Source organism: Pundamilia nyererei, unplaced genomic scaffold, assembly GCF_000239375.1.
Source record: "Pundamilia nyererei isolate P.nyererei 1_Seehausen unplaced genomic scaffold, PunNye1.0 scaffold00046, whole genome shotgun sequence".
Taxonomy (NCBI): domain Eukaryota; kingdom Metazoa; phylum Chordata; class Actinopteri; order Cichliformes; family Cichlidae; genus Pundamilia; species Pundamilia nyererei.
The window spans coordinates 1,972,387-1,984,215 of record NW_005187447.1 but is presented as its reverse complement, the minus strand read 5'-3'; the positions used below and the strand labels follow the sequence as shown (position 1 = coordinate 1,984,215).

At 40.7% G+C, this 11,829-nt stretch overlaps 1 protein-coding gene across 1 annotated transcript in view; it reads right to left on the bottom strand.

Moving 5' to 3' along the window:
- scfd2 (sec1 family domain containing 2) overlaps window positions 1–11,829 on the bottom strand; it is a 99,518-nt gene that overhangs the window by 85,060 nt on the left and 2,629 nt on the right. Inside the window, exon 3 of the mRNA XM_005732302.1 lies at window positions 1,935–2,059. Coding sequence (XP_005732359.1) covers window positions 1,935–2,059 — 125 coding nt within the window. The remainder of the gene's footprint in view (window positions 1–1,934; window positions 2,060–11,829) is intronic.

Here is an 11,829-nt window from a genome sequence, read left to right as displayed (position 1 = left end):
AACAGCTGAACATGAGAGGTTTTTGGACCAATTTTGTGTTCTCCATTCTTTAAGCACCGGTTCGAGCACCGTTTAAGCACCGGCACCGTTTCAAAAGTACCGATTTGGCACCGGTATCGGATAAAACCTAAACGATACCCATCCCTACATGTGAGTATATAAATTTAGTTTTCAAAAGGGAGAAATTACACTGCTAAACATAAACACATCTTCGCAGTTACAAAAATTTATTTTTCCCCAAATCAACTGTCCGCTTGACTCACGCTCCTCTGTCGTTAAAAGGCCGGACTGTGCCACAGGAAGAAAGGTCCTGTCAACACATCCCATTTACCGCACGGTGTCCGTGCACGCAGCACATACACAGAGGGTATAAACTTGTGACGCACGCATATCCACGCATATATACAAACACAAGCAGATGGATGAGATGAACGCACGTTTATGGAAGATGAAACCAAAGCTGTCCAGCTAATTCCCTGCAAAGAGCAAAAACACCAAAGATAAACACTGGACTCTGCAAAACCACATACTGTACATATCCCTACACAGAGCCAGGGAATTTCATCATTCTATTGTGCTGTGAGAAACCTGACGGGTTATATCAGGCGCTGAGAAATTGATTATTTTCCGTTTCTCACAGGATGATCTTATCCTGCTGAGATGAAAAGAAGCCAAGTTGGGTCAGTCTGTATGTGAAAATTTAGGGCCTGGAATACAGCGATATCCTCTTTTCTCCTCTGATCTGCATAACCCCACCAGAGTGAGAACACTCTTGGGTGCAGGAGGAAAATTTTCCTCTCCTAGCGAGCGAGTGGGCACTGAGAGAGCAGATAGGTATTAATGCTAAGTGTTTTGTGTTACTCGGTTTAGCTTAGTCTCAGGAGCAGAGCATGATGGATTGAAAACTCTGCTGGTGGGCAGGATGGGAACTGTGGGGGGTGCTATGGGAGCTCAGGGGGTTTTGTGAATTCTGGTCCTCTGCCAGCGGGGTATAAAGGTTCAGTGTTAAGGATATTACAGTACCCCCTTCTCTCGTTTTCTCTCTCTCAGCAAAAACATTAAGTCAACAGGCTGTCAGTGAACCAGCGGGAGAAGCTTCAGTGCTATACCTTCTTTATACATTTTGCTTTTAGCGTCACTTGATGTTGCGTATTTCTCTCAATAAAATCTAAAAGCCTGCACACATCTGGAATTAAAGGGACTGCCGTGTGTGAAAGGAAACAGCCATGTGTAGATTTGGACGCCAGACAGAGTGCCTTGGGTGTGAGCATATGTGTGCGACCTCCAGCATATTACAACCTGCCTGTTACGAGAGACAAGACCTTCTTTACCTCATAGATTATAGGAGCTAAGGGACCACAGTGCCCCTCCCTTTTACACCCCCTTTTTTGCCAGATGCTAACCTGCATATTAGCCATGAACGGGAGTGTGTGCGTATGTGTGTTTGTGGGAGTGTAGTACATCCATTACCTCTTTAAGTCAGAGGGTAGCATAAAGGTGAACGTGCACAAGGATACTCTACACTCGTGCACGTAATGACTTTATTTTTGTGTGCCTACGCATATTTTTATCCCTCGATTCAGTCCCTTTGCTTCATTAACAAACAACAAAAGTTTTCGAAAGCAGCATGTGTGCAAGCAGCATGTGTGTGTAAGTGTGTGTCATAGAGCCAACATGTGGTTCACATTTCCTTCTGTGGCCACATGGGCAAATACACAGCAAGGCAAAGAAGCTTGATTTCAATAGGAGGTGCTTTTGTAATGTTTTTGAGAGTGCTGAAAAACATGACAGAAGTAGCACATGATTCTCTTTAAGCAAGAAAAATTCTACATACTTTATATGATACGACTGTTCTGTGTTTTGTATAAGTTAGTCTTTAATTAATGTGAAACATGATATGGGCTCTGCTCCTTCCACGGCATAGTGGTTCTTACCCATGCTCATCTTGATTGGCAGACTCTCTTTACTGGCTGCTTCCACTAGTTGCCGGCGGACCTCTATCACCCCCTCTTTGTGTTTACTGGTCAGCATGACGTCCCACAGTGACCTTGCAGATGACCTGATAGGTAGAGCAATCAAAACAGGTTAAGTTTAGTCATGAGGAAAACATAACACTGCAATAGAAAGTGAACTGTGTTTTTTAGCACTAACAAGTTGAGCAATGGTTACTTTTCTTGCTTGTTTGTTCAGAGTACACAGAACAAGATGAGCATGATTGAGCTCAAGCCTCAGTGATAGAGAGCCTACTGGTTGGGGACTGGTGACTCCCCGATGGGAGCCCTCACAGGAAAAAACTGAAATCAACAGAGGGAACATTAGGAATGTTTTGCATCCACCTTAAAGATCTGTGTGCCAACATTCCTCTGGACTGATAACCACCGTCCTTACAAAAGTAAGTCTGGAGACTGAGACTCGTCTTTGTGCCATCTCAGGCCCTAGTGTTTTTTTTATACGCTATTACGAAACACACTCTAATGGGAGACTGGCGGCAAGGCATGCGTTTAAGACCATTACCATCTGCTTGCAAGCAGAAACGCATTCAAATCTTTCCCCAAAATAATCTAAGAGTGTCACTGAGGAGCCTCATCATCATTAAATGAATAGAAAGTGACATTTTTCTTACAAAACAGCCTCTATATAAGAATTTCAGACCATATTTTATGTCTCTGTACAAGTTGGTCTAGTTTCTTTTCTTTTTTCCCCCCTCATGATAAGAAAACTTAAACTTTGCTGGTTGAATAAAAGGACATAAAAAGCTTACATCATTGTCTGTGCTTTTGACAGCTATTCAGACAAGCGGTCATGATCTTCCACATACTCAGGAGTGCTCAGAAACAAAGTAGAGAAAGAGACTACACTGAGAAAATGAACAGAGGACAGAGAGAAGGTAGGAGGGACCTAGTTGACAAATCCACTCTGTTTTTCTTTTCTTTCGTCTTTTTTAAGAACTTTTTTTTCTTCGCTCGCCTTTTCTCCTTTCTAACTGCTGCCATGTGTTTAATATCAGATGTAATCTGTTCCAGACCTTGGGCAGGGGCTAGATGGGGAGAAGAGGGGCTCACAACGGGACAGCCGCCATCTTCACACTAGAACTAGACACAAAGACCAGCAAGTACGACTCAGCCGACGACAAGTGTTAAATACAAAAAGACTGATACAGTAAAAACTTTGGGAAAATAAGGAAAGATGAATCAGATAGAATCATAATAATTACCTGATTTTCTGAATACTTTGCAGATTTTTCTGGTTAATGAAGAGTCATGGCAGGGGCCCATTCCCTGAAAACTCGATGACGCATTAAAACTGCTAAGACTAATCAAATCATGTCCCACATGCTTGTCATGGCTGAAATACCAATATTGTGACTTGACCGGGCCATATGTAAGTAACCACAAGTTTGTTTGAGGGTGTGTGCATGTATATGTCTGTGCGCAACCTTGCACATCTGCATGTGTTCTTGTAAGTTGGAGGGCCTCGGCAGAGTACAAATGAAATATGGTTCTCATTTGGCTTATTGCCCACCCAACCCCCCAAAAACCACAGACGTCCCACTCCCCTGATGCTTTCCTCAGGCCATTTGGTCAGACGAAGGTGGGGGTTTGAGCTAGAATAATCCCCCCGGGGTTGAAGTTTATATTGGCAGGGTGTGAGACAGAATCAGCCAGAAACCTTATTGAGTAACTAGTCTACTATGGAAAGGGGTAGGAGGTGGGGTGCTGGGAAACTGGGGTTCGCGTGTTTGGTCATCTGTTTTGTTTTGTTTTTCTGAGTGCGAAGTGCAGAGTGAAGGCTCTCTTAGTTGAAAGGCTGCTCACACAGAGACTGAAGGGGGCACTCTTGCACCTGACTTGTGTACATCACATTGAATGCCCGGTCTAGCTTGCTTGGATATGTTGAGTGGGGGTTTAAAGTGTATGGGTGTTTGTACCCTAAGTAAATTCCATTAGTAATGAGTTTTGTAACATTTAAAAATAGCTAAACATCAAATACTTGCTTGAAGAAAAATCTGTGTACTATTTTAAAGAATGGCCATGTAAATGTCTGTTAACGTTCCTCCTACCACATCGAACCCATTAAAGAAAGTGGGGTGGGTGTGCGTGTGGTTTGGGGGGGTGGGGGGGTAACATTCCTGGAAGTATGATGCAGCATAATAGGATAGTTTAAACCATGGTGACTCAGGATTTCATGAGCCCCCCCCACCCCAAAGTTCATTATTTTGTCAAACATGTATGTGCGTGTTTGCCACAAAATTCAGTGTTTATGATTCAGAAAGGAGTCATACTACTGATACATGTGACTGATAAAGAAAGTATTAGATGGTCATTTCATTCGCCACCTGGAAACTCCCCCCACATCAAAACCAAAACACCCTTATTTCCTCACTTACCTTCACTGGTAACAGTTACAGGATTACATGTAGTGAGTATGTAGTGACTTAAAACTAACAACTGACACAATAAACTCATTAGGTAAGTTTTTACTGAGGTTTTAGCTAAGTGAGCAATGAGATTTTATAATCACAGAATTCTACTTAACTGGACCCCTCAGTAGCCATTAACAGAGTGCAAGTTAGGTCTCCTTCACACAGGCTTAGACCCGTTAGTGTCCATCTGGCAACTACCAAGCATACTGTGAAAAATGTGTATTCCGGAACTGGTTGTTTTCTGGAGGTTGCTGCAGTTGCTAGTCTGAAATTGACCACAATGCATTATACATTTCTGCACTAAAATCCTTTCTGGAATTGTTGTGATTGCTAGCAGTTTCCCAGAGTCACCCACAGTTTGCATGGAAGCCATCAACTTGACAGCAAATACTTGCAAACTACTTGCCATGCGGTAGAAATGTTTTGCATTTGTATTTTGAAATGCTGGTTGCAGTGGCGAGGCATAATTTTTACTTTGAAAGCAACAGTTTCCACTTCTGACTCCATCTTTCATACAAAATACAGGCAACCAAAGCAATCACAACAAGAGTTCTGGTGCAGCACTCTCTTCGAGACTGATTTTAACCAAACACCAGCCAGTAAGCTCTATAGACCACTCATCAACCGGTGGAATATAGATTTTTCTCTAGTTCCCAGAGATTGTCAGGCGGGTCATAGGCCAGTCTCCAGGCTTGTGTGACTGAAGAGTAAGGCAACCAAACACAGACTTCCCTTATCAGTCCTAAAGGGTATGCCGATCTTTTATATACGATAAGATGAAACTACTCCATAGAGTACACTGGCATCTCTGCAAAAAGTGACATTAACAAACTACATTACGCTCTAGTGCAAACCAACATTACTAATCCCAATGTGTTAAAGAGTATTGAAGTTTCACACTCAGCAGACTGCAAACCCAGAGAGTAATCCATTTCCCATCCCACCTGATTTAGATGATCTGTGTATTTTCCAGTAGAACTGCACGTAATACACATGGACTAACAGAATTGTGCAAGGTCATACCCATTCCTTGGTGAGTTAATTTATGGAGTGTGTTTAATGGGGTAAAAAACACTGTTGGTTTTCTGTAAACATCCCCATCTAGCACAGGACATGACACGAGAGAGAAAGAGGGCGGGGGAGTAAAACCAGACCTGGCCTTGAGTGTCTGTGTGTTCTGGCGAGAGGGACAAATGACCCAGTGAATTTATGGAGAGAAAAAGAGGCAGAGGAGTTTTGCAGGAAGCGAGGGAATGATGGGAGAGGCACACCACAAACAGATAAATAAATAAATAATAATAATAAAAAAATAGTAAAATAAAACAAACTGATGTGAATTTGAGAGTCAGTTCTATGTGTCTTAAAACTGCACTTCTTTAATAATGAGTAAAAGGTTTTTCCTTTTACTACTCCAAATAAAACAGTGAAATACGCAATCGTTAAAGGAAAGGAAGCTTAAGAAATTTTGCACAAAAGTCATCTCCCTATAGGTGTTGGCTGCACGTGAAGTCAAATAGAATGAAATGTCCTCAAGTGATGTTGCTTAAATCTGCCCTGATTGGAGCTAAAAACTAAAATGTTAATATAACCTATAGATCCTGGTCCTTGTGTTTACATAAGCCACTGCTAGTCTAAAATTTCTGAATCTGAATTGAATCGGTCATTGTGGATAATGTAGGTTTGAGGCTTTGACATAAAATAAAATGCACGGAGTAAAGAAATGTCTGAGTAATTTCATTCATAGAAATAATGTACATTTAATTTAACACGTCAAAGACAACTATAAACTGCTACAGCAAATAAATAATATCAACTGCACCAAAATAATTAGGAAAATGAAATGTGTCAATTCATAAAATGTAAAATAAATGGGCGATTCTGTGGCAGAGGTGTGGTCCCGGGCTCAGCTTCAGGGGAGGTGTGGTGTAGTGATCACAAAGGGGGATGCCAGGGAGGTTGGTGGGATGTGGGGGTGATTTTTGGCTGACAAGCTCATAATCATTTTCTGTGATTTGTAATTTGTGAGGCCGGAGAGTAGAGAGTGTGTGTCAGAGGTAGAAATCTGCATGCGTAGGTGGAGAGGCAAAAGTGAAAAAGAAACTATCAGTAGTGTGTCACTGAAATAAAGGAAAATCAACATAGACAGCGTGCCCATTTATTGTCCGTTTCACACCATTTTATTTACTTTTGTACTGATACTTCTATTTATCTACTTTCACGTGTAATTTTTATTTGTATTTATGATTTCATTCATTTTTCGTGGTTAGTTTCCATATTTACATCTCTATTTGCCATTGCTGCTTCCTCCATTTATTTCCCCAAACTTATTTTCTTTTTGTATGCATTTCTTTTGCAAGAAGAGAAATGCATTTATCGTATTACTTATGAATTAATTATTTAATGATGCTACAAAAGCCAAATAGAGTGGCTGTGAATTCTCATGTGGCAGTTTGAGCTTTCCATTTAACAAAAAAATAAATAAATAAATAATAATAATCACATTAACATTAAAACATCCACAAAAGATGTCGATTAAATCTTTATGCCTAAGTGAAAGAAAGTCGAGTCTTCTGAACAGGGTTATAGTAAAGACATGTTAAAAAGTTTCTTTTTTGCAGCACTGGCAGAATGGTAAAATGTGGGAGAAGGTTAAAAATCAAAGGATCTTGATGGGGGGAAATGGAAATGCAGGAGTCTTCCTCTCCTCCTCTGTCTTGGCTACATTCACATTTCAAATAAAAGCCAGCAGTAGGGGCTCTTTGAAGGAATGGGCCTGGAGGAAGTAAAGTACCATTTTAGGGAGATGTTTTATCAACTCAGTTAACAAATACACACAAAGTTTCCTGAACAGCTCTTGTGTTCTGCAGCGTAAATTAAACCACAGAGTAGAAGACAGCATACAGGACTGAAAAGGTTATGTTATCTCAGTCTTGATGGGAACACAGAGTACATGTTGTTCAGGTGCACGTAATCTATTTGATTGATGTACTCTGAGTTTCAGCTTGAGATACCTTCTTCAGAAGAGTAAGCAGAATTAGGGAGTGAATGAAACAGAAACAACTTAAGAGGAGAACCACAAGACACATCAGCTTACTCCATCCTTAAATGTATTATTATGGCTAAAACTTTGCATCTCAGACACTGATATAAACTTTGCTGTACAGCTGTATCTGTCATTAACCTTTAGGAAAAGTGAAAGTGAATAAAATCAGATTGAAAACGGGCTCAATTTTATTAAAGGATTATTTTCACAATTTAATGCAATAATCAAAAGATACAAAGCAAAACTGGTTCTCACTTTGGATCGACTATTATTTTTAAGAAATGAAAAAGTCATTTTCCCTTTTTGTGTCTTTTCCTTTGGGCACACTTTCTGTATACGAAACATTTATCATTAGTTGTAAAATCAGCCAACACTGAAACCAGTTACTATAAATGTTCATTCAAATACAAAGGCAAAAACCTCACATTTGACCAGAAGCCACATCCTATGCAGCATAGTTCAACTATGCTTGAACCTTCTTCTTGTGTGTCTACCTTATGCAGGACTGTATAGGAACTCATACTATACTGTTGGCAAGGAGCAGAATGGTTGCTAAGCTTATAAATCACTGAAAGACTCATTCAGCTGTTCATGCCACTATTCACTGTCTAAGTATAGAATAACAAAACAATCTCTAACCTTTAAGGAGAAACCGTAGAAGAAACGTGGTGACTTTTCATACTCTACTCTTATTCTTGGTAGAGTAAAAACAGGCTTAGCTATCCTCAACTGCCTGTCATTTGCTTTATCCTCTCCACCCTTTACTATCTAGGCTGTTTTTGTTACTTTTCTCATACTGTTCGAAATCAGTGTTCATGGCTTTTATTCATGCTCATATTTCCCAGCTGGGACAGAAATAGGTGTTTTCCCTCTTTTCTGGTGGTATGCATGAGGGATCTGCAGGCCAGATTTGTGGAGATGGCAGCCATGTAGTGTTTTCTCATGGCAGGGTGCGGTCAGTAACACTGCTTGGCTCAATCTCTACAGCTCCCAAGGCAGGCCCAGTTCACCTTGGCCACCCATACTTGCTTCTGCCCACACTGCACACACTCCCGCCACAGCATCAAGGTCCAAGGCGGCCAGATGACGGGGGTGCAGGGTTCAGTCTGAGACTGAGGAAAACTCTGTGCCTTCTGCCAATGGGGTTCAAATGTCCTACTCAGGATCAAAAGGGCTGTGAATCCAAGCACAGCAAATTATACAGACGGGACTCGAACGTACTTGACCACAAACACACACACACACACGCGCATATAAAACAACACTTTGACTGCCACTTTCACTCATCATCTTTCTATATACACGAAGTGGCGCATCCTGGTGCCGTTTAATGGCTGAAAAAAAGGACAGTAGTAGCATAGAAATAGCAAATATACAGAAACACTGCACGAAGAGCCTAGGTTTGCATGTGCACTCACCCACATGCTGTATGCTTTCTTTCTGGCATGATTACTACAACCACAGAGTCAGGCTGTAGGATATGGAAATTCACACCAGGTTATGAAAGACAATACTAGAGTAATTGCACAGTAAGTGTGGGGTCTTGCCTGTAGAGCTAGAATCAACAGCCACCCACAGAATGTTTAAGACATAGTAATCTATAAAAATATCCTGGAATTACAGAGGGAAATATCATACAAAAGGTCTAAATTAAATCCACACCTAATATTTAAAGGGTTGAGATGGCATACATAACAAAACCAATAAAAACACTCCGTTACCCACGCTAAAAATAGCTAAAAAACATCATGGGTAAATAAACATCCAGTAGGAGGGAAGAACAGTAGACCTCTAAAAACATGCATTTAAGGAACTCTGTCTTGAACATATTAGAATGATTGACATAAACACTTCCTGCAGTGAGCTGTGCACTTGAGGCCAGTTAAAGAAAGTGGGAATTCTAGGCATCTCCCTTGCTCTGCTTCAGCAGCATTTCAATCTCCTACACATCTGTGATAAGGCTCAGCTGGATCATCTGCTTAGAGATAGTGTAGGGAATAACTCTCCTGCTGATCCAACTGGCCCTGATCACAGATATTCTCCACCGAGACTGTCGTCATTTACTTATTACTTTCAGCAATACTTATCTGCATTCTTCTTTTTTTTTTTTTTTTTTTTTTAATCTGAGCTCTTGGCAGAGCTTGTTCACAATATCTGAATGGATCATCTAAATGTTTTAAGATCTGGTGTTAGGCTGGGAGTCTGGTCATATTTGGTGAAAAGCTCAGGAACAGTAATTGTGGTTGGTACCTTCGTTTCTGTTATCAGTTTTCCTTGGGGTGGCCCATTTATACCATCATAAAATTAACAATGAGAGGGCAACCTTGTTGATGCTGTACTTGTAATTATCCAGATTTAATTCTGATGTGCAGCTATTCAGAGCAACTACAGTAATTTGTGGGTATACCGTAGTTATTTGGTAGATAGGAATCCAAACTTGAACTGTACATCCAACCACATGTTGGGGTAACCCTGCCTAGATGTCCTTAAATAATTACAAGGGGAACACCAACTAGAAAAACGGGTTCTCTTACAAGAGAATCTTTACCATAGCTCAAAACATTCAGTATGTGTGAGTCCATTCATGAAATCACCGCAGTCAGACATGCTGCATGACAGCTCAGTCCACTAAACTCTTCTTCTCAGTCAAAGTCTTTTCCTCCAGGAACCACATAAAGGGGAAAATCCAGAATGGAACACTTGATGTAGGACTAATCCTTGCCATGGATAACAGCACCACCGCAGGCGCCTAGCATGTGCATCTGCAGAGCTAAGACCAAAGGCAGATTTCACTCAACTATTGGCACTAATGTTGATCATGTGCTACTTAGGCCACTTGATGGAGTGGGTAGCTCTGGCTGGTAAGTGTGCATTTGTCCATAAGTATGCCTGGCTTGGGGAGAAATCTATTTTTAGGTTGTGTTAAAGGACGCCTTTTTACTCATTGCCAATTTATAGAAGACAGTAATATAAAAAGAGACAACAATATAATTGTGTAAAGTCTCCAATTAATCTAGCCTGCATGTCTAACCTGCGGTAGGAAGCTGGAGCACCAAGAGGAAAACCACATTAGGACAGCAAGATCATGGAAACTGGAAACACAGAAAGGCCCTAAATGGTGTAGAGTTCAAATCCAAACATAGCTGTTACTCTATTTCAATTTAACTTACTTGTGGGATATCAGCCTTATTTATTTTCTTAAAAAAAATGCTCTCTTAAATGAATAGTCATGCTTTCACTGTAAGAAACAGGGTCCGTTCTGTAAACAAAAGTACATTTTTTCCATAACATATAAAATTAGGAAAGGAAAGCTGGCTTTATGAGGCAAGAGAGCTGACCTGTCTAAACTCTGTTTAGACAAAATGATTTTATCCATCCATCCAACCATCTTCTTTCTTTTCTTTTTTTTTTAACCACTTATCAGTGTCTGGGTTGTAGGACTAGCAAATTCCCTCTCCCTGGCCACCAAGGTGTTCCAAAGCCAGTGGACAGACTTAATCTAGCATGTCATGAGCCTGCACTGGGATCTCATCCCAGTTTGACATGCCTGAAACGCATCACCTAGAAGGCATTCTGGTTATATCCCCAAACAACCTCAGTGGAACAACCTCTGCATAAAAAGGATGTAGCAGCACTACTGTCAACCTCTCCTCAATGACTGAGCTCCTCACCCTACTACCGAGGTTGAGCACACACAGACATCAGAGGAAGCACATTTCTGCCACTTCTATCTGCCTCCTTATTTCTTTGGTCACTATACCACTGCATGTAGAGAAACCAGTAAATGGACAGCTTTACCTTTGTGTACCAGTTTATTGATTTGGACTGGCACAGCCACAGCAGCTGTAAGTCTCCAACTCCACTTGCGAACAAAAACTTTAGATACTTAAACTCATTAACTCGGGGCAGCAACTCATTGCCAGCAAAGATTGAATAAACCGTCTTACGCCAGAGAACCGTGGACTCGGAATTTAAAGTGCAAACACATTGTATGAAATGCCAAAATAAAATATTTCAGATCTTAACTTGAGAAATATTGTTGCAGGTAGGTTATGGCTATACACGGCAATACTGCACAAATACTGACATTTATTGTTTTAACAATTGGCTGAAATTAGGTGAAATGATTGATCAAATGGTTATAATAAATCAGACAGCAAAAACAATATCAAAGTGCTACGTATGTCTTCAATATGTACTAAGATGTATATAAGTGATATGTGGTACTTCTGCAAGTATTGTAAATAATGGGGTCAGAGTAGCCCTGTGGCAAAAACTAACACCCCAAGCTGGTCATTGCTGTAGCAACACTTGGATGTTGCCTTTATGATGTGACGAGCTATTGCCAAGTCACCCTTATTAG